Source organism: Centruroides vittatus, unplaced genomic scaffold, assembly GCF_030686945.1.
Source record: "Centruroides vittatus isolate TY-2023 unplaced genomic scaffold, ASM3068694v2 scaffold_450, whole genome shotgun sequence".
NCBI classification, from domain to species: Eukaryota; Metazoa; Arthropoda; class Arachnida; order Scorpiones; family Buthidae; genus Centruroides; species Centruroides vittatus.
Genome location: NW_027122709.1, coordinates 512,388 through 535,154, shown reverse-complemented (window position 1 = coordinate 535,154; position 22,767 = coordinate 512,388). Strand labels below are relative to the sequence as shown.

Sequence of the window (22,767 nt, the reverse complement as noted above, 5' to 3'; positions counted from 1 at the left end):
TTTAAATATTAATGCCAAATAGACGTACGGTACTTACGCCTACTGCGTATAGTATTGGGAATGGCGTCGAGTAATTCGAGTACGAAACTATTCGAGATTCCTTATTTTCAACAATTTACATTTTTCCTATCCAAATTCTACGTTTTTGAGCTTTTTTATTGGCCATAAGATGGTAGGCAAACTTAGAAAGTTTAACCGATATCCTGGTCGGCGCCATTTTCGACTACTGGCACGTGGCCTACCTATTGTAGCTGTTTATATTTATGGTCGGCAGATGGCGCGCGTTTCAACTGTAAGGCATTTTCCGTACGTGAATACACGCGATACGGAAAGACGACAGAACGGCAACCGTTTCCGCATGCGAGTTCTAGGCTTAACTGAAAAGACGAAACGCCTTTGGTCTGATCTCTGGCGCCTAACGCGGAGTCATCCATCGGTCGTTAGTCACTCGCCCCCGTCTTTAAAATCGTCCCTTTAATTAACAGCTTTCCACTTTCTCCTTCGTTCCTTACAGTTTCTTACGTTACAATTAAAAGCAAAGAATTCTGGTCTCGGATGCGCCCCCCACTTTACGCACCGGCCGACGTCATTCGCGTTTCGGCACGGAAATCGGAAAAAACTTACCTGCGGGGGGAAGGGTGGAGGCCTCTGTAGTCGCCGCTTCCATGGTCACTGCAAAAGAAATCCGCATTAGTGAGAACTTCGGGCTTTCGGACGCGTAATTACGATTTTCGGCGGGACCTTACCTGAGGTGGAGGAAAAGAGCGGATCGACGCAGCGGAGGGCGCATCCGTTGCTGCAACACTTCTGATCTCCCGGACAGTAGGCATCGTTGTGGCACCTGTCCACGCACTCGGAACCGCGGCCCGCTTCCTCCAGCCCGGGACACCGGCCCGGCTTGCTGGCTGCAAAGGAAAAGTCGGATGTTACTGGGGTGGCAGGAATGCCCTCAATTAGGGGTGCCGGCACTTACTGGGACGACAGGTGGCTCCGGGAACGGGAGGGTCTCGGGCTCCGTCCACTTCCACCACGCACTGAGTGTCAGGCGGGCAGCGGTGATCCTGCGGAGAAGAGAGCCGGATTGAGGAGGAGGGCGGAAAAGGGGAAGAGGAGGAGGGAGAGGAACTCACCCTGCAGGGATTGGTGCATCTGCAGATCCGGCATCCACGGTCGTCGTCTATCCGGTCCACGCCGTAGGGACACTGCAGCTCTTCGCATCCCGACGGAGGACAGGTCAGGGCGTCCACTACCTCCACCGGAATTTCCGGACGAGTCTGCGTGGCGGCTTCGTCTCTGGGAGCGGCTGGACAAAACGAGACGGGTTACCGGGATGGGACGGGCGGGACGGCGCGCGGACATTTAATCCGACCGGGATTATTATTATTATTATTATTATTAATTTGGTAGTAAAAGCATCAACTTACATCGTACGCCGCTACAAAAGCGCATGCAGAGTTCGTAAGTCTTGAATCTATTTTTGTTGCCCTTGCAGCCTCCGTAGGAGAAAGGCAAGCAATTTTGACTCTCGGAATCGTAGAACCAACGACTGTGCACTTCGCTGCAAGGTCCCGCTTCCACGGGCAGCTGACACACATCTGCGTTAACGAGTGGCAAAATACAAATTCATGCTACAAAAACAACAAAAGCTCAGAGCCATCGCGTCTCGTTCGTCCGGATTCGTCCCGAAAGTCTCTCTTCCTTTTCGCCGGACGGAAACAAACTTTCGAATTACGCCCGAGCCTCCTTCCGCACGGCGGAGGTGGGCCCGGGTGCTTTAAACCCGCCGAAAAATCTAGGTGACAAAGAAACGCCGCCGGGCGGCCGGATCCGGACGAGCGGAGGTTAGTCGTTAGTAAGTTATTTGTAATTTTACGGCTCCGACGCGGCGATTAGTGGCCAGACGACATACATTTGTTAACAGTTATTGTATTGATAAAATTAGTAGGAAGACGGCCGGTTCCGGCAAACAATATCAGTCAGAGTCGATTATCTTCCGTCCGATAAAACCTCCACTTCGGCCCGCGGAGTTACCGATCTAACGGGAAAAATTTATCGCGTCTTCCCTTCAAAATTATGGCGTTTCGCTTCGAATTATCGTACGGCTGTCTCCGTCCGTCACACTTACGCCCTCTGTGTGTAGAAATATTAACTAGTTTTCGCTATTCTCCTTCATAATGTGCAAATGGGCATAAACTAAAATCATCGTTTTTTCGTACAATTTCAACGTATCGACATTAATAAATAATCATTAATACAGCGTTTCTCAACCTGGGGGTCGCGAAACAATAATGAAATCATTTTATGAGATAAAATCATTTATTATAAACTTATAAACATTTTACTTACAATAAGTGCACATGTAAAGAAAAGAAATTAATGTGATGGTTGCATTTGTTTACATTTATAATTACAGACAAAATTCAATTAGTAATAGTAAGGCTTACTGTTATTTATTCCTTTGGGCGGGGGTCGCGAAATATGAATTTTATTTATATTTACTATTTGGGGGGTCGCGGAGCTAAGAAGGTTGAGAATCGCTGTATTAATACATATGTAACGCATTCCTTTCTTTATATATCGTACTTATTTCGTACGCGTAAACTTTAGTTTTTCCAAATTTTTGCCACCCTCAAAAATTTTCGGTTCCCGATCGGAGTGGCGGCCTTCCCCGGGTCAAAAACGGAGAAAGAAAAGACACGCGTACCGACCAGAAGGCCATAGATACTGTACAAAAACGGTAAAGGTCGATCGAATCGGTACTATAGGTTAACTATAACGCGACGCCGCCACTCCGTGCCTTTATTTTATTCGTCGCCGGCCGCCTTCCTTTAATTCTCTTAGCGTTAGAAACGAATGTTTTAGAGTTAGCTTTCGTCCCGGTGGTTAGTGCTTAGGTTACAATTGCAGGCCGTTTGCCAGAAGAGAGAAATTTCCCGTAATCGGCGTTATTGTTTCGGTACAGCCGAAAACGTATCGCCACGTCCCACCGTCATCGCGGAACGACGAAAACTTAGTTAGTCGGAAAACTCGTTCCGGCCTATATCGGAACCTCCCGGATGTGACGACGGTGACGGGCGCTAAACTCGGCCTCGTTCTGGTAAAATAATCTCATTTCTATGGATTCTTCGGTGTTATAGCCCTCGTGACATATCGTGGCCACCGACCAAGTACCAGATTAGAAGACGAAGAAAAACTTCGCACGGAGAAATAACGTGGAGTTTTCCGGGTTTTCTCCGCATTTTTAAAGCCTAAATAGGAGCCAGTTACCTTTAAAAGACTTCCCAGAAGGGATCCCTCCTGGGTACATCGCCCGAGTGGCGTGGCGGTAACTAACAAAACAAGCAATTTCACGTATTTTACTAGACGAATTTCGCCCTCATCTACGGCAGAAGCTCTATGGAAATATAAAACCTCTAACGTAAATGTCTTCTCCGGCCATCTATGGTTCTTTCCGTTTAGTAACTGGGTTAATGTTACCTATGGTTCCAAGATGGCGGCTCGTCTCTGATTCCAGCAAATAGAAAAAGGGAAACAGTGGGGACGCACGTTCTAACCTAACCTAACCTATTCTAATAAATTACCATAATTATTACCAACAAAATTATTAGAAAAGGTTAGGTTACGTTAGAAGGTGCGTCCCCACTGTTTTCTTGCTGGAATCAGAAGAGCCGCCATCTCGGAACTATAGGTAACATTAACCATAGCGGTGTCAACTCGCGACTTTCGCGGAAGGATGGCGGCAATATTACATAGTAGCGTTTTATCGCCGCTTTTCCGTCCTAAACGCCATTCCCTATTCTCGCGGTGTGGCAAAATCTCAGATCGCAGTCGCCTATTACGCGAAACCGCCCGTACCCACAAACCTTAATGGCGAAAACTTACCTCCGTTTCCGTTAATGTGATTGCTGGCCGGCGACTGCGGTTCGCTATAAACTGATGTTTCTGAAAAGTGCGTAAGTACTATTAATCGATGAAATTCTGAATGTTAAGCCTAGTACTAGCGTGCTAAGACGAACGACTGACAGTCGAAACGTACGCCCCCTCTCCGCTGAAAATGGCGGCTTAGAATGTCCCCGTATTGAATTAATCCAACTTTTCCTTCCTCTCTCTACATTCGATTATATCAAAGGGGAAAAAAGAGAATTTATAGGAAAAATATTTCGAAATATCGTATATCAAAGAGTCTCGAATACTTTTCCATCCGAAATTCTACTATCTTTTCGATCACTAGTTCTTTTTGAGTAGATAAATCTAAGTAGTTAATATTTAATTCGAACAGTAAACGGAACAAATCCTACTTTCTGGACACATCGTACAATAAATATTACGTAGAGACAGCGCTCTCATTCTTTTAAATTGCACTCCCCCCGTGGATTCGGCCGAGAATCCATTACGGCCGTGTGATGGGGACGTTTCGAATGCGCGCAATACAGCCGAACGGAAGTTATCCAAATTAATTTCGATGAGACTTACTTCGGTTAACGAAATATTAATAGTTTGGGTAATTGTACAAGAATAGTGTACTTTACGGCCAAGAAATGTTTAACCGACCAGTAAATAAGCGTTTTTACACTAGTTTTAGTCAATTATTTTCAAAAATACTAATTATTTTGAATTTTGACTCGGATGCCAGAGCAAACCTCTACGATTAAGGCACCGATACTCGGCGAAATATTTATGCGTCACACTAAACGATTTTATGGCCAACAAGCAACATTAAATTATTTATACACTCCATCGGTAATTCCTTAAGGCGTGAGATCTTTCCACTAAAAACAAACAGATCCAATAAAAGTTAAAATACAAAACCAAAAGTGAAGAGACATCAGGATAAAAAATGACCGTCTACACAGATAGAAAAATGAACAGCAACGGGCGAGATAAATTTCGAATCGAGTTTCGATAAAGCCAAAAATATCATTTACTAATAAAGACACAAAGCTACTGTACTGTACGTTTATATTTTACTAGCGACGTGATTCAAAAAGCAGGCGTTGCTCCAGTTTTCGAGAGGTGTGGAGTTGAGAAAGGGTGGTATAAACAATGGTCCTAGTAACTAAAACGTGCATTTATTGACCCGAGTATTTATAATAACGAAACTGTAAAAAACAAAAAAAAAATTGCTGGGTTTTGCGGACCAAAGATAAAAAAGCATTCTCTTTGGTGTTCCAAATTTCGCGAAACCATTATTGGTGCTTCAAATTACAGTTCTAACAGCTCTAGGTTACCACGTGGTAGTCCTACTGGTTTCGAGGAGTTTAAAAACACCACCGGGTGCATTCGGCAAAGCATTTATTTTAGATGCCAATACTGATCTCTCGTATATCCATTTGGAGTTTACGTAGTACATGTTATCAAATTACAGTCTGGATCTTCAGCGAATTTTCCATCACCGAGACGAAATATTTGTTTAGCAAAATTCTGTGCAGATCTGTCTCCCAATAGATGGACTCTCATCTAAAGGGACAATTTTTAACGTGATTCCAGTGAAAATTCATTATTTAAGCAGGCATTAAATTACTCGGCGGGTGTCGGCAGGCAAACCAACAATATCAACATGCCAAAAATCAACGATTAGCATTTATTGTTGCCAGCAGATGGCGCTACATGTAAAGGACGCGTAATCTTTACACTACCCCAATATTAAGACGTAATATATAGCTTAGTGTTGATTCCCAGGTCTAAGTAATAGTCATAGAAACTTTGGTCCCAATCGGTTTAAGAATAAGGATTTGTATAAAGGACAAACTAACAAGAATTGATTTTTAAACATATACATTGAACGAACGTTTTGTAAATATTAAATTTAAGATTACGGCATTCGGCTGTCGATACACTAGAAAAGTCGTGCAAAAGTTAAAAATTAAGTTTACCGATGTTTCAAAAGTTACGAGATGAAGATAGGCCGTGGACTCGAAATAAATAATAATCAGCAACGAGTCGCATAACCTATCTGTAGAAAAACACCAACACTACAAAATAAAAATTGTCTGTGGCGCCATCTGCTCTTTTGTTATAAACTTTTTATATTATTAATTATTATAAAATGGCAAAAGGCTTAATTTTGAGGGTAGGGATGGGTTTTATAAAAAGAAAAAGCATTGTAAATGTTAATAACCAGTAAAATGTTGGTTAAGACCGTTCATATTGCCGAAGATAGCGACCACAAATCCTACACGACGACGACATGTCTTTCGTGATATTCGTTCATCGCCAGTGTTCGTATTGTTCTTTAGTTTTCGAGCATGCCCAATTTACATTACGGTCGTGGACTCGTCCGTTTTAAAATTGTATATGCAGGAAGTGTTAATTCTTCGATGTAAACAGCGGAATTTATTACAAAAGTAATAAATTCCGCTGTGGGTTTTTATCATGGTGGCGGACAGTGCGAACGCAGCCGAGTCCGAACCCAGTCGAGATACAAGTGACTTCTCTTTCTCCCCACACACTTCGACCTCTAACCACCAAAATTTAATAGCATCGATGCCCTATATAAGTAAGCTACCGAACCAAATTTCGTTTCTTAATCGTTACCCCATCCGGAGGTATTAAGCGAAATAAATACCTACGCGCGCGCGGCATTTTTTCCCCGTTTTATGACTTGTGGTGTTAGGGGTCTCGAAACGTGGAGATTTCAAAATACTGAGATCAATTTGAACACGATTCCGATACTTTTTCGTGTTAGAGCCGGGAAAACCGGAACAAAATAAGGTAAAGTTAAAAGAACAAAGTTTTTTGTAGATGGGATTTAAAATAAGTGAAATTATAAATTGCAAAGACAACGCTATTGGCACGGCTGCCACCAACCGGGTTACTCGAGGCGTAGGTATGGGTTTCCTGTACACTGGTACCCATTATATTAACAGACGGGTAACGAAGACAGAGAAAACCTCTTAAACTACAGAAATAAATTAATTATTGGATTAAATTGTTTCTACTGGCAGCACGGCACACCAACTGCGGTCACATCCAATGCGTTTTTCATCGGAAAAGTTAGGCAACTGTTGACCTAACTATTTTACTAGACGAATTCAAACGAAGGATCTTGGCGCCTCTATTGCAAATTATGTTTCTCAATATTTTATTATTATTCTTTACCTCTGTCTTTTAGAACGAAGCGCTTCCGTAGCAACCAAAGTTATTTTTCGGACGGAATAGATACAACGCCGCACATAAAACTAAATTATAAGAGAAACTTTTCCGGTTTTATACACCGTCGTCGGCAGAGCACCGGTGGATTCCGTTCCACTGGGGAAGCGTAAGAAACGCGAAATAAAGGTTAGGGAAAATTTGGCCGCGTTTCACTGAGGACATATCTGGAATCAAAAGAAAGAGGCAGACTCCTGGCAGACTTGGTAACTTCGGATCCACACATCACAAGCAGGTGCGCGCAATCTACAAACTACATACGTTCTAAAAATAATATTTTGTTGGCAAAACTCTACAGAATTTTGAAATTTATAAGAAATCTTCCAGGTCGCCGTTTCGCTTTTCCCATCGATTGAGTTTTGGAAAATTACTCTTTTTTCACTATAATTTCAGTTTTTAACCATTAACAGAATTTCTTTACTTAGAAAAACGTAAAATACGTCCTCCAGGTGTCTGACGCTAAACGCACGTTTTACGTTTTGCAGATTACTCCCACCTGCGCAGTTTTCGCATTCTGCCTTCAGTCGTGCGTCTGCGCACGCGCGAGTACTAGGTCCAAAGAAGTGGACTCACCGGGTCTGCTTCCACCATGTTTCTTCACACACCTTTTCTCGCAGTCTTTTCGACTTTCGAAGCGGTTCTCATTGCCTTCGCATCCCCCATAGACGAAGTTTTTGCAAAGATTTTCGTTCTTGTCGTAGGTCCAGCGGAGATAATAACCCAGACAGGGACCAGGATCTTCCTTCTGCTCGCAGGCATCTGTGGTTAGAAAATGCCTTTAGCCTCTACCCCAGTGACATTGTGGTTGGGCTGCTGGCAAAGAAACTTACCATCCGCTACTGGAATTTCGGCGGGAACGTTCTTCCTGCAGCGGAGCTCGCAGCTCTCTCTGTTGTCAAATCTGTTGGCATTGCCTTGGCATCCAGAGAAAGAAAACTCCCAGCAGCGATCAGCAGTCCGGTCGTAGTACCACTGGGGGAATGAGCCACTGCAAGGACCCCGCACCTTGGGCAAGGTGCAAATATCTGCAAGAAAAATGCGGTTAATGCCAAACGACAATCTCGTCGCTCTTTCAGCTACTTTCTACCTTGAGAATCTCCACACTTCTTCACACACTCTTTCCTAGATCTAAAGCGATTTCCATTTCCATTGCAGCCTCCATAGTAGAATTCCTTGCACACACCATCGGTTTTGTCATAGAACCAGCGGATTTCTTTCTTCGAACAAGGTCCTGCCTCTTGTTCCAGGAAGCAATATTCTGAAAACCAAGGTGGAGCCTGATGAAGGATGAAAGTCAGCTCTGGGCTTTATTTCCCGCCCCCCACTCACCTTTGCTGAAGACGTCTTCAGGAAACTCGGTGGAAGTGGGTTTGCCACACTTTCTTTCGCACTCGTGGTAAGAGACAAAGTTGTTTTCGTTGCCCCCGCACCCGCTGTAGTAGAACCTTCGGCACTGACCCGCGTCGGCGTCGTGGTACCAGCGTTCTGCAAAGTCAAAACAGTTGCCGCTCTCTCGGGGCAGGTGACAGATGTTTCTCTCTGCAAACGGGAGTGATCAGTGACAAAAACCAGAAGGGCTACTCCCAGTTTTCCGAACTGCTTACCTCGGTCAGACAGGCAGGCCCTCTCACAGTCACCGCGGTTTTCGAAGCGGTTGGCATTTCCTTCGCATCCTCCATAGTAGAACTGTTGGCATCTACCTGCAGCAGAGTCATAGAACCAGTGCAGTATGGCGGCTCGGCATGGACCTTCTGCCTTGGGCAAGGTGCAGATGTCGGAAGACACTGAACGGGTACAAAAAAAAGTTAGACTGGCACACCACTCACCGCCCCTGTAGAAAATGACCAAGTCACTCACCAGCCACGCGAGTGGCATTGCAGATCTTCTCACACTGTCCCTTGGTGACAAATCTGTTTCTGTTCCCCTGGCAACCGCTGTAGATGAATTCCTTGCAGTGCCCGTCCATGTAGTCGTAATACCATCTAGGAAAGTTCCCCAAGCAGGGACCCTCCACTTTTGGCAAGATGCAAATTTCTGAAAGAAAAATCCGGTGCAGACAAGTGTAAAAGGGTCAAAGATCTGAGAGGAGTGCTGGCTCTAATTTACCTCTTTCGCTGGGAGCCGCGCATCGCTCGACGCACAGTCTCTCGCTTTCAAAGTTATTTCCGTTTCCCTTGCAACCTCCATACAAGAACTGTTTGCAGTGTCCTTCGTACTTGTCATAGTACCACCTGGGAAACTCTCCTCTGCAGGGCCCAACCACCAGAGGCCGTTCACACTCATCTGGGGGAAGAGAGGATTGAGAAAAGGACGACGGGCAGAAGCCACACACCCGTTACTCACCTAGGGTCTCTCGTTCGATGCAGGTCTGTCGGCATAGTTTTTCAGTTTCAAACCTGTTGTTATTTCCCAGACATCCTCCATAGACAAAAGAACGGCATTTTCCAGATGACTTGTCGAAGTAGTAGGAGGGATAGGAGCCTTCGCAGGGTCCCGTTACTCGCGGAAGAAAGCAGGCATCTGTAAAGAAAGGAGGCGATGGGTGGGCCTGCCAAAAATGGAAAGAGAATTGAGTGGGTGGAAGGGAGATTACCGGTTCCTTCGGGGGAGACGCAGATCCGTTGGCATTCTTCTTGTGTGTCGAATCGGTTGGCATTCCCGTCACAACCTCCGTACCAGAATCTACTGCATCCTCCGTAATTCATGTCGAAGAACCACTTGACTGCATAATCATGGCAGGATCCGCGCTCCTTGGGCAGGCCACAGGCATCTGAAAAGTAGAATGGGTCATAAGCTCCTCAGTCTCTTTCTGGATAATTAATAAGTCACATACCTCCAGCAGTTCCGGTGACTGGGGGCGATGGCGTTTCGGGACAACCTTCGAAATCAGTTCCCCGTGCCGCTGTGACGCCATCAGGACAGCACCCGTAGGGTGTGGTGACACAGGGACAGCCTTCGAAGTGACGTCCTCCGGCGGGAGTGGTCCCATCTGGACAGCATCCAAACTTGGAGGACAGACAGCCACATCCCTGATATCCTGGACCAGAGGCAGCAGTTCTTCCATCCGGACAGCAACCATAAGTCAGCTCTTTGCAGGAACATCCCTGGCCATCAGGACCGGTGGCAGCAGTTCGACCGTCCGGGCAGCAGCCATGAGGAAAGGTGTGGCAGGAGCAGCCGTAATACCTGAAAATGAAGACTCGGGCCTTAGAACAACCAATCCTTCCAAAGGCAGATCAAAACAAAACGGGAAAACTCACCCTTGGCCACTGGCAGGTGTAACTCCGTCGGGACAACAGCTGTGTGGATAGGTGTGGCAGTCACAACCCCCAAAATCTGGACCTCGGGCAATGGTCGAGTTATCAGGGCAACAACCATAGAGAGAAGAATGGCAGCATCCTTCCTCATTGGGGCCCAGAGCAGTGCTGATTCCATCGGCACAACAGCCGTAACGAGTGTGGGAGCAGGTAGATTCCTCCTTCTTTGAGTCATCTTCCTCGGAAGAGGAAGAAGAAGAAGAGGATGAAGAAGAAGAGGTGGTGGTCTCTCGAGAATCCGGTAATTCTACAGTCTCCTCTTCACTACTCTCTGTTGAAGCAGGTGTGGTGGTAGGACAATTTTCTCCTCTGGGACCAGAAGCGGCAGTTATTCCATCGGAACAGCACCCGTGGGCGGTGTGTCCGCAGTGCACCCGCACCTCGATCTCTTCGCATCCTTCAGCCTGCGGACCAGAGGCTGTGGTGATTCCGTCGGGGCAACAGCCATAGACTGTGTCTGCACAGTCCGCCAGGGGTTCGCCACTGCCTTCCACCTCCGTGCATCCCTGTCCCTCGGGTCCCCGGGCTGCGGTGCCGTCCGGACAACAGCCAAACCGGCTGAGGTGGCACAGAGTGGAGGCAGTGGGAGCGGGTAGCCGCACCACCGCACCATCTTCTGGGCAACCTCGTCCGTGGGGCCCGTCAGCTGGAGTCAGGCCATCCGGGCAGCAGCCATAGCGGGAGTCGACGCATTCTTCTCCGGAAGAGGCCAGGTCCTCGCAGCCCAGATTATTGGGCCCCTCGGCCACCGCTATTCCATCTGGACAGCAGCCAAAGGGGGTGTTGTAGCAGGGTTTGGCCGAAACAGGGTCGCAGCCCATTTGGTCTTCTCCGGCAGCAGGGGTCAGACCATCGGGACAGCAGCCCCAGGTAGTGGTCTGGCACGAATCCGGACATCCTTCTCCTTCCGGGCCCTTGGCCGGTGTAATGGCGTCCGGGCAGCAGCCATACTTGGTGTCATTGCACGTGTCCGTTTTGGGACATCCTTTCCTGAAATATGCGTTCAAGAGTTAGACATTGCGTCTTCCCTCCCCCACCCGCAATCGTTATGTACTTTACTTGAAAAGACCCAGAGCCGGAGTCACTCCGTCAGCGCAGCATCCGAATTCAGTTCCTTCGCATCCTTCAGGTGGCACATCCTCCACTGGGGGACAACCTTCGAAATTAACTCCCGCTGGCGTCACTCCGTCCGGACAGCAGCCGTATTTGGAATTCTTGCAGCCTCCCACCATCATAATTTCATCTGAAAGGCACTCAGTTTTAGCCGCCGCTTTTTATCCAGAAGGTAGTTATGTCGTCCGCGGCTTACCTTCGTCACACGGATGAAGATTGCAAGGCTCTTTGTGAAACGGCCTGGTGCTGGGATCGCACCTGTTGTTGGAAACCATCTCTTCCTTGTGGAGACACATCACTTTCCTCACCCTGTGACCTCCTCCGCAGGGAGCCGAACACTTGGCAAGAAAAAAAATCCACCCGTTATTAAAATAGTTTACGAATCTAAACGAGACCATCCGCCCGGACCAAATTTCATATAATTACTCGGCCCGACCAAGTAAGAGATGAATACGAAATTATATCCGAATCTAAATACTAAATCTTACGCATAATTCTATCTCGTATTTCGTATAATTGTCGGCAGACTTAAGATGGCCATAAAAAAAATTTCGTTAGGACAGGAATCGTCGCAAACGTCCGTTACCTAAATGTTAGTTGATCATTGGACGAAAGTTTTTTTACGGGTCGACGATAACCCGAAACTGATTAAATGCTGAGTACAACGGCCTAAATAATTTGGTTACTTTTAAAAACGCCTTAATGATATTTACAATTTGTACGCATTACTAGACTAATCGGTCGAATCGTACTAGCTTTAACGCGTTAAATAAGTAATACTTTGTGCCTGCGGGTGTTTTTTACGTAATTGTACGTTTCGAGCCGTTTTACGGGAGCCGAATAAAACGATTTGCTTTTACGAATAAATTTTTTTTAAATAATACTTCGTGGACGAATTTATGCAGCGCGAATCCTTCGTACTTCGATACGTACCCTGTTCCAAGGACTAGAAAACCACATTCCTTTGCAGGGTGCCACCGTACAATTCTGCATGGATTCGGGTCGTCTGTTAGCTTTGCACTTGTTTTCATTAACTTTCTTGACGTGTTGACCTTCCCATATGCCGCAGAATACCAATCTCGTCTGTATACCCGTCCCGCACTTGGCAGAACACTGAAACGTAAACGAATCCAAAGATGGGAAATTCGTAGGAAAAGCGATTGCTTCCGGCAAAAGTCGGGAAGGAAGAAGAAAAGGAAACAAACCTCGGACCATTCGGAAGAGTGCCAAACGGGGTGGCAGGGAAGGTTTTCGCTGCAGGGTCTGGTCAGGGTGGGCAGACGTTTCGTTTCGCATTTGTCCAAGGGATAGAGATGACCGTCTTCCGTGGAACAGTGCACTTCTCTGGATTCCATCCCAAGTCCGCAGGTTCCGTCGCACTAAGCGAGATAGCGAAAAGTTTAGAGGTCGGCAACGTTTTTATCGATACTTTAGCGAAGAGATACTAACTCCGGTCCAATCGGACACGATCCATTCGACTCCTTCGCAAGGTCCGGCGTCGCAGTCTCGGGTGGCTTCCGGTTTGATCTCCAATTTGCAGTTGGAATCGGGCAGGACTTCCGGAATGCGTCCCGTGTGTTCTCTCTGACAGACCACCAGTCTAGTCTGATTGCCTTCGCCGCACATTTTGTTGCACTAGAGGAGAGAAACAGTCAGTGGGAAGATTACGTCCGAAGGCTAGAGAAAGAGGAAAACGAATTTACTACCTACCGTACTCCAAGGTCCCGCGTGCCATCGGGGACAGGGAACTTCTCGGTTGCATTTCCGGACGTAGGCGGGCTTGGGCGCGGGACATTCTTCTTCCGGCACCAAGGTGACGGAACCCCCGTTGACCATCCTCTGACAGTGTACCAATCGGTACTGCGTTCCTCCTCCGCAAGTGTGCGAGCAAGCGTCCCATTCTCCCACGTGCCACCTGTACGGTAAGAATCGGTCAGTGCCGGAATGGCGGCAATTGTTTTTAAAAGAAAAAAAAGAAAGAAAAATGCGGTAGGGACGGTACTAAAAAGATAAATTGGTAGGAGAGCGTTGTTTTAAAAAAAATATAGTCTTCGCCCAGAGGAAAGAAATCTTCCTCTTCCTTCCTCCGGAGATTACGTTGAAAACGAGAGGAAGTGGAAATTTTCTGGAAAGATGAATTTTAATGGTGGGTTTAAACGTTAAAAGGAGAAAAGATAAGGAGGAAAATTAAGACGCCGACGACCAGAAATGCGATTAGGGCCGGAGAATCGTCTCTTTCTCGATAACAAGGAGAAGGAAGGACGAAAATCTCGTCTTTAATCGATTTTATAATTACGAAGACGTAGTTACACTTCCGTTACGGCCGTTTTTCCGTCGACACAAATCGACGAAATGACAAGAGATTCAACTACTGAAGCCCGGCCACTCCGATAGCACAAAATCGAACAGTTGGCGGGAAAGGGGACAATTTAACGCCTCCGTCCGACAAAGCGGAAACGGCAGAGGTCGGAGAAGGAAGTAAATGCCTCCCAGAGAAAGTTTCGTTCCCTTTCGGTCGGTGACATTTTCCTTAAACACAAATAAACCTAGTTGGGCGTCTTTGTTGTCCACCCGCTACACCTTTCCGCAACATAGACCAAGTTTCAGACGCCCGTCTCCCTCCACCCGCTAGTTTATCGATTCGACTTTACGGGTCAGTCCCGCCGAAAATTTACTCCGCCGACATGTATTTAGTCCCATCCTTCCGGAACTAAATATCGTCGGGAGAAATCCGGGGAAACCGACGACGCGAAAACGTCCTTAATTTAATTTCGGTTTCGGATTGTATTTCGGGCCTAATCGTCCCCCGTTTAAAATTGTCTTCTCCGGGTCTTCCGGCCAATTTCGCTCCCGTAACGGAAGCGGCCGTCGGGTCCAGATGCCAAATTAAAATCTTGATCGATGGGAGCCAGAAAAATCGACGGCGAGGTCCGGGGGCGCTCGAACATTAGGGGCACGTGTCCACTCCTTTTGTCCTGGGGTTGACCTTTTCTTAATCCCCGAGGGAGCTCTAAGGTTTCATTTGATTTTTAAGCTAGTTCGTTACGCCCCGGTCTATAAAGAACCCCTGGCAGTAATTATTACACTCGGCGTTATTAATCGTAAATTTCAAAAAAATATATAAAGTAAAATCCATTTAAAGAACATTATCGGAATGCCTATAACTACGTGGAAAGTTTTTTCTTGTAAAGGACCAGGTTTATAGTAAAATTATTGCAATTAGTTGGGTTTATTGGGTTACGGCTACGCGACACGTGGGCCGTCTGCCGAGGGGGATGCCTCCCTGAAAGAGTTTTACGGAAAACTGTCCCCTATTTAGGTGTTACTAACTTGAAGAAAACCCGGAAAACTCCACCTGGCCGGCCCGTTGGTTAAGCGCCAACTCACCATCGAATACCGGTGTAACAGTTTCCACTCTGTGTACGTTAGCGTTATGTCCTACTCCTCAAAAAATAATATAGTTAGTCTACTTCGTGCTATATCATTGTCGCAGTAATTAAGTGAATATATTTATGTATTTTTTAAAAATTATATCGTTTTTTATAAGAATTATATTTAGTTTATTATTTTGTTAAATTTTTACCAATAGATGGTGCTACGTGTAAAGCAATCAATCAAACGTAGACAGAAATTAATCGATATATAGAAATTCAATTGATCATTTGGGGTGGGATGTATGACATTACCCAAATTAGAAGCATTTGAACATAACTGCCGAGTTTCGTAGCAATTGGTCGAGCGGCCTAGGAGTGCATAGCGAACAAACAAACATTCTAATATATATATATATTCTAATATATATATATATATATATATAAAAGATTATAAACGAATCCTCTCAGTTTCTTTCTCGTCCGCCATTTTTATTTAAATCCAACCGCCTTCCCATTGGCTAGAACCGATAAATTAATAATAGTCTCGGACCGCGCGCGTATCCGACAGACTTCCGAATATCGGCCCCCACTCTCCATTTGGCGGTAAAAACTCGGCCGGGAGTCCGAAATTTATCGTAGGCAATGGCATCCACTTCGCTCCAATTTGATAGGAAAGAGGCGGAGGACGAGCGCCGAAATAACCTAACCGAGGGAGAAAAGGCCCCAAAAAAACCCGGTTTGAATAAGAGGAGGGAAAAAGTGTCCCTTTACTGGCCGGACGTAAACGCCACTTAAGAGAGGGCGACCTCGAAGCGGCCTTTTAAATTGGTGCCGCGATAATTGCGCGCAACATTCCGAAGCTTAGGCGAAGACGTCCCCTAAATACCTTAATTAACCTCCGTCTTTAGTTTAAAAACAGACAATCCTCTCCGCCCCTCTTTCTCTTCTATAATAATTATTCCCTTTATCGTCGTGACGTTAGAAAGTCCTCCCCCTCTGCAGACGGTCCCCGTCGCGTTGCTCTAACCAAATAAACCAGACCGGCTAAAGCCCGGCCTCTTCGTTTCCGGGTTTTTCCGTTGAAATAGAAAAAATCCGGCAACGAGTGGCTTAACTTTCCCTGACACATTTAAAACCCGGTCTGGCGCCATCCGTTACGATATTTTATTAAAAACTTTTTACGTTATTAACTATTACAAAATGACAAAAAGCTTAATTTTGAAAGATGGAACGGTTTTTATAAATGCTAATAACCAGTAAAATCGTCATTAAGTCCGACCCTACCGGAGATACACGCCACCCGCATTATCTCTCCACCCCCTCGACCTTTAACCACCGAAATTTAATAGCATCGACGGCCCTAATACACCAATCTCCCGGCAAAATTTCAGAAATTTTCGGAAATAGAAAAAATCCGGCAACGAGTGGCTTAACTTTCCTTGACGCCACCGGCTTTCTCCCGAATTTTGTTCCAGAGCGAAAAAGCCGGAAAGCGTTTTTCGAAGGAATTTACGCGCCCGGGCGGTAAACCCCACGAAAGTGCGGGACGGGAATTAACATTTACGCCACCTTCCCTCCTTTGTTTACGATTTCGATTCCGGCGACGGAGGAAATTCGAAACTCGTTTTAATTTAAAGGAGTCGGTCCCGACGTCGTTGGTGGAACTAAAGCCGGGCCGCTCCCCCCTTTTCCGGCAGAGGCGATTTATCGATCTTCCTCCCCTATCGATTTCGTGGGAATTACCGGGATTCGGCCAAATTCGTCTCTATCCTTCTTCCTTTTCTCCCGGCGCCACCCTAATAATTTCGCCTCCCTCCCGACCGCTCTTTAACGGTAATTTCTCTTCTCTCCTATTAAATCCTCGCACTTTCGCCGCCTGTCTTTCACGCTTCCATTCCCGGACTTTTTTTTTTTTTTAATATTTTCGTCTTTTCTCGTCACCCGTCGGGCTTTATCCCAACTTCTTTGTTACGGACAACCTTTCAAGACCTTCTTCTTACTCTCTTTTCGGTGCCACGAGTTTCTCTTTGTCGGAGCGTCTATACGCCACCGTTTCATTCTTCTCCCAGACGCGCGCGTATATATTATGTAACCCGACAATGCCCACCAGAAATTCTTTCCCATTTAATTTGCCCCGAAAAACGTATAAAATCCGGTTCGGGGACGTAACTCCATTTACTTTTTTTACCACCTCCCGGAGAAACCGCCCGCCTTCCGCGCGATATTTCTAAACGTACTTTTCCACCGCTCCGTTTCGTAAACGTGGTAGGAAGTAGAGCGGGCGGCCCGTTTCTCCTCGGATAAAGACCCGGGTTGCTCCAAACGGATAATGGAAACGGGGTTTTCCTTTCTAGCAGCTAGGCCCGCGCCTTTCCCGCCGAGACAGAGACCGAGACCACGTGCACGTGAAATACGTCCACCAGAAAACTCCAACGAAAACGGAAAAAAAAACACTGGTGCCGTTAAGCGCAGACGACGATAAAGAGATTTACCTACCTGACATTTAAAAAATTAAAGTACTTCTATATTATGGTTAACAAAAACGTAAAAAATCTGCATATAAATAACCGAGAATGCATATATTTACATAATATCAATAATACGCTCCCTCCTTTCTCGCCGACCAGATGGCGCGAGAACTGTCGTTTCCGAAACTCGGAGGCGCAAATCGCGGCGGAGAAGCGTCCGGAAGACGGGTCCGTATAAATCTTCCCAACGTGCTTAATCAAAATCGTAGGAATTCTTTGACCCGGGAGCGGTCCGAAACCGGAAAAATGCGGGTAAACAAAGCGTACTGTACGTCGAAAGTCGATGAGTCGCGATGGCTTTGCTAGAAATTCCATCCCATCAAAATCATTTCCCGGCGCACAAAGGGAAAGAGAAACTTTCAGGAAAATGGTAAAGGTAAGCCATATCCGGACGAAGTCTCCGTACCTAATATCGTTTATTGTTATTTCTCGTCGGACGGAGACCACGATAAACGGTAAAAGCGTACGGAACGAAACTCGCGCCGAGTCTAGGTAATCTTATCCCGGCAATAAAATTTATTTATTTAAAGCCGGCCGTGGCCCAACCGGGCCAATTCCGTTCCATCCCGTTACGTGATTCTCCCCGAGATTCGACGGCCGTCCAAAGTTCGCCTTTCCAAAAACCGCCATAACGGGCGGGAACTTGCACCTTCCGTCCATCTCCGGCCGTTACGGAATGTTTCCGACGGTCGGGATTACGTAAAGGCGCTCCTACTGAGGGCCCACCGGCCGAACGACTCACCTGGCTGGGCAGGGTTGAACGTTGCAGCTGCCGTTGATGGAAGGTTTCAGAGACGGATCGCATAAGTAATCGGCCACCACCTCGAAATTACTGGTCCTGGCGCAGTTGACCGGACGCACTCGATGACCTGGGAAGACGGAAAAGGGTTAATAGGAAGGAGAGAGCGTGGGCCGGAGGTCCACCGGTGGCTCACCTCCTCCGCACGTCTTAGAACACTGGCCGAAATCTCCGTAGATCCACGAATAGGTATCGGGCTGGGCGTTGCTGACGCCGTTGGGGATGGAGTACTCGTAGCTGATGCCTTGGTTCTTCTCTTGGTACAGCAACTGGGGGTGGTGGAGACGTTTCAGACCTCGAAGATCGGGAAAATGAAAGAAAGCGCGCCGCGACACTTACCACGATGAAAACGGACTCGGTGATGGGTCCCAGGGCCCTTAACGTTTCGGGTGCCAACTGTCCGTGAGGTTTGCGTTCGTAGTGGAAGGTGGTTCCGGCAAACTTCAGGCTGCGAGGAAACTCGATCCTCCAGTTTCCGTTCAGGTAAAAGTGTCCGGTCAGATTCCTAATGGCTACGGACGGAAAACGTCAGAGCGACGATAAACCCGGACCGCGAGCGATAGCCATGCTTACCCAAATAGTTGTTGGTGGCGTGTCTCTCTTTGACGAAGATGTTGGTGGCTCCGGCGGGAATCAGCAAGATGTCGTTGTAACCTGGAAGAACCGAACGTCCCCATAGAATCTCGTCCGCCGGGTGAAAAACGGCGCGCCAATTTCACTTACCGACTTGCAGATTATCCAGATCGAAGAGTCCTTCCACCGTCTTGCAACTGAGTCCGTCGCCTCCGCACTCTCGACATTTGTCCTCTTTGGATTCCGATCCCAGCATCATGTCGCAACCCACCGGCTGAAGTCAGAAGAAAGCGTTAAACGGGAAAGGAGACGGGCGGGAAGAAAAGACGGGCGCTTACCATGCACGTTCCGTCCACGCAAACGTCCAGAGAACCGTCGTCTCGGCATCTGGTCCCGTCTATCACCTTCCTGGAATGGCGATAGTAGAACCTTTCCCCCTTGGGCATGCAGTTCAGCTCGCAAGAATTGGGTGCTGAAACCAGAAAAATCTTGTACTTGGGCAGAAATCGGCCGGAGGGGCGGGCGAGTATTAACCTCACCTTTGTGATAGGGGACCCATTGGTAGCGCTTTCCTTCGAAAGGGATCCGGTCGAAGTTGGAACACTGTTCTTCTCTGAAGTCTTTGGATCCTTCCGGACAATCCTGCGAGGAAAAAATTCCACTAACCAGCCATTTTTAAAGGAAAATTTAAAGGGAATGGGAGATGGAAGCGAAAAGTAGAAGCGTAGAACGAGGAGAGGGAGGAAATTAGGTAAACGGGAAGGACGTCGTGTTTACATTTCCAGTTTACGATGGCTGGAAGGGATGTAAGTACCGGTACTTAACCCGGTCGGTGTGGCAGAATCACTCTTTCCAGTTCGGAGCGGGTGAAATACCGCGGAGGAGGATCGTAAAGAAGATAAACGCCGCCGTCCGATCAAAACAAACACGGAGTTTCGAAAAACGACTCGACGACGGACGTCCGGCAAGTTTTTCTTTTTTGGCAGACGTCGACCGAAGACGCTTCCCGGTTCTCTCCGACCGGCAGTTCCGGATTCGAAGCGTGATTAAACGGCCATTTCCTATTTAGACGTTTCGGCCGATAACGAAATAAAAAAAAACAACGTAATGACCGGGAAAGTCGTGACGTCATCGGATCCCGTCCGGGAGGGGCAAGTAAATGAAGCACGTAAGCGATAAATGAATCGGGGTCGAGGGGTCTTCGGAGGATTACACGCGTTCTTACAAGATTCCCTTCTGGGTAGCCACGCTCTTAAATAATTCAACCCCGTCGGCCCGCTACGTGTAAGAATCCGGTAATCTCGTTAAACGTGCCAAATCTCGACCCGGGAAAGCTCGTAAATCCCATCGAAACGTCGGGAGGGCGAAGGTAACTCCGAGTATCCGTCGGCGTTTAAAAAATCCCATTGTCTTTTTAGAGAGAGAGAAACGCCACTCGACTCGTCTTCCTTCGCCGTCGTCGAGTGTCGACCGCACCGGAAAGACGGCCATTCGATATCGGTAGGCGACGAACGGGGCTTCTGGGGCGTGGTCCGAGACGCGTCGATAGTTTCTCTCTCTTCCATTTTTTGGGCCGGTCGACGTTTTCGTCCTCATCCGCAGGCGGAGGGCGAAAAATCCCTTTCGACGTCACTCTTTAGAAAATATCGACCGGTGTTAAACTCGGAGTTTTCCTATCGGCGCGCGCCAGACGGGAGGAAGAAACGGCCCGAGAGGCCCCGAACCAATTAATTCACAAAGAAAGCGTCGCACACATCATTCGAAGCGTCTCGTCCGACAGACGACGAGTTCTTAACAAACGAATTAAGTCGGTCGTCGTCGGTTCAATTCGTTTCGTTCTTTTGTTGGCTTAAAAAGGAAGTGGCCAACGTCCACCGTCTTCCGCGCATTCCTTCGCCTTTCCCCTCTCTCCACCCCTCCGCCCTTCCTCGTTCGTCTTCCTACCTGACACCCTCGACCCCCGACGCTTTTCCGGGGGCAAACGGGGTGGCCACTTACCGGCGTTCGTCCGCCGTCTAGCTAATAAAACGCCGGTGACCTCTCCATTCCGACGTGTTTACATTCTCGATGGAGAGGGAAGGCGGGAGAAGGAAGAGTAAAAAAAAAAAACAGGACGATTTAGGGTCCGGTAAGAGAAACTGCGGTTCTTACTAATTATCGTCCCGTTTCCGAGTCCAAAAAACTTCTGATAAGTCCACTTAACTTGGGGTGCAGAAGGGATACGAAAGCGGTCTATCGTGTCGGAATCTAGTTCTTCCACTCCGCCACTCTTTTTTTTTTCGGACGGAGTTCGATACCGAGCGATTAAGGTTTAGTAACAGAGAAGACGGGAAGAAACCAAATTCTTTCTTCTTACCTGAATGTTGCACGAGAAGTACATCTTCCAAGGTCCCAGGCAGGATTCGGGCCTACAAAAAATCGATACCAGAATATATGAAAAGGCGATTTCGAAACGTTCGGATATTTAAAAAGTACGGGATTAGGTGACGCGTCTAAATGAAGGGGGAGGGGAAGGTCACGTGTCGCGTCGACTAATTGATTGGCGTCCCCGGGGGAACTCTTTAAAAAACGCCTTCGTCCGCTTAATGGGCCGACGGACCTTGGCCTGGCCCGAGGGATGCGGCCTACTCAAAAGAGTTTTTAATAATTCCAACGAGCTTTAAGTGTTTCCATTTAGTTCCCGTAGCCTGGGGAAACGCTCCTTCAAAAGCGTCTCGTTTTTTTGAGAACGAGCGGCCATTGTTTCCGGCGGCCTACATTACCGATTCGCGTCCTATTTGCCCCTTTAAGACGCGGTCGGCGGGTTGTAAAAAAGACAAATTCTCTAAAGCTGCTTCGAAAAAAACTCCGTCCACCCCGACAATATTCGTTTTCTACTTAAAACCTTCTGAAAAACGGTTTAATTTTATAGGAAAATTCCGCGTTAGTCAAAAATTCGCATAAATTTATCAAACCCGATGACAGACGACATTCCTTTTTAAAAATTTTTCCCGTTTGGTGACGCTTTTCGCATTTTTCAAACGGAAAAAAAAAAATTCCCCCGCTAGAGTTTCGGAAATGAGAATGCGCTGCCGGTTCTCGTCGACAAATCATTACTATTTCCCTAGTAAACTGAATTAACCGGTTTGTCTATTTTATATCGGGTTGGAGATCGAGGTGAAACTTTAACACTCGAATCGCTTTATTTTAATCGAGAAGAGTGACGACGAAATAACAGTTTCGGCGCTCCGCGGTGATGACAGATCGGACCGGTCTAATTAATTTTCTTCCACTCGTCCCCGTATGTCTTGCGAAATTTTTAACTTTCGAATCTCAAAAACTCTTTTAAAATTTCGGTTAACGAATAGGGAAACATCGCCTTTACAATTTTAATTAAATTTTATAACTTGAATATGTTTCGTAGATCGGAAGTTAAATACTGATCTAACCGCGCCGCTAACCATCCAACCAGACGCTTATATTTTTTAAATTAAAATTTGCTGGGAATTGTATTAGTTTAACACAAAATGTATCTATGTCTTAACTGATTCTAGCTAAAATGCGTACCGAATTTCGAATTTGAAATTTATTTATATTTACGTCATCGACTTAGAAACAATGGCAATGACCTATTTTTCGATTAACCAAAGTATTGTTTTATTAAACGAAAACGAGAAAAATGAACCGCGTAATTTGACCCATCGCTGGTCGATGCACGTGACGAGTTGCATACTTTTCTGTTATTCGTCTTCTCCTCTAAAAGGGAAGAACGTTTAATTTAGGAACAGTTTTAATCTCGTTTGGCGGAATGATAGATGTGCCGGTAAAGGTTGTTTACTCGGAGTGAACGACCGAAAGTCGAAGAAACTAAAAATCCGGATTAAGAGCCGAGGTTATTTATCGTTTCGATCGACTCCTAGCGACTAATATCGAAA

General features: G+C 46.7%; 1 protein-coding gene across 1 annotated transcript in view; it reads right to left on the bottom strand.

Moving 5' to 3' along the window:
- The window catches only part of Ppn (Papilin), a 40,202-nt gene that overhangs the window by 5,507 nt on the left and 11,928 nt on the right, over nt 1–22,767 (bottom strand). Inside the window, exons 4-34 of the mRNA XM_067287324.1 lie at nt 21,210–21,261; nt 19,393–19,495; nt 19,192–19,325; nt 19,004–19,127; nt 18,854–18,934; nt 18,620–18,792; nt 18,417–18,549; nt 18,224–18,350; nt 13,290–13,494; nt 13,029–13,214; nt 12,785–12,958; nt 12,513–12,692; nt 11,776–11,917; nt 11,526–11,709; nt 10,410–11,456; nt 9,983–10,335; nt 9,743–9,919; nt 9,493–9,669; nt 9,256–9,432; nt 9,007–9,183; nt 8,754–8,933; nt 8,479–8,688; nt 8,237–8,407; nt 7,980–8,174; nt 7,723–7,908; nt 3,883–3,942; nt 1,425–1,595; nt 1,131–1,303; nt 974–1,061; nt 747–905; nt 625–672 (exon numbers count right to left, since the gene is read on the bottom strand). Of these exons, the coding sequence (XP_067143425.1) occupies nt 625–672; nt 747–905; nt 974–1,061; nt 1,131–1,303; nt 1,425–1,595; nt 3,883–3,942; nt 7,723–7,908; nt 7,980–8,174; nt 8,237–8,407; nt 8,479–8,688; nt 8,754–8,933; nt 9,007–9,183; nt 9,256–9,432; nt 9,493–9,669; nt 9,743–9,919; nt 9,983–10,335; nt 10,410–11,456; nt 11,526–11,709; nt 11,776–11,917; nt 12,513–12,692; nt 12,785–12,958; nt 13,029–13,214; nt 13,290–13,494; nt 18,224–18,350; nt 18,417–18,549; nt 18,620–18,792; nt 18,854–18,934; nt 19,004–19,127; nt 19,192–19,325; nt 19,393–19,495; nt 21,210–21,261 (5,747 nt within the window). The remainder of the gene's footprint in view (nt 1–624; nt 673–746; nt 906–973; nt 1,062–1,130; nt 1,304–1,424; nt 1,596–3,882; nt 3,943–7,722; nt 7,909–7,979; nt 8,175–8,236; nt 8,408–8,478; nt 8,689–8,753; nt 8,934–9,006; nt 9,184–9,255; nt 9,433–9,492; nt 9,670–9,742; nt 9,920–9,982; nt 10,336–10,409; nt 11,457–11,525; nt 11,710–11,775; nt 11,918–12,512; nt 12,693–12,784; nt 12,959–13,028; nt 13,215–13,289; nt 13,495–18,223; nt 18,351–18,416; nt 18,550–18,619; nt 18,793–18,853; nt 18,935–19,003; nt 19,128–19,191; nt 19,326–19,392; nt 19,496–21,209; nt 21,262–22,767) is intronic.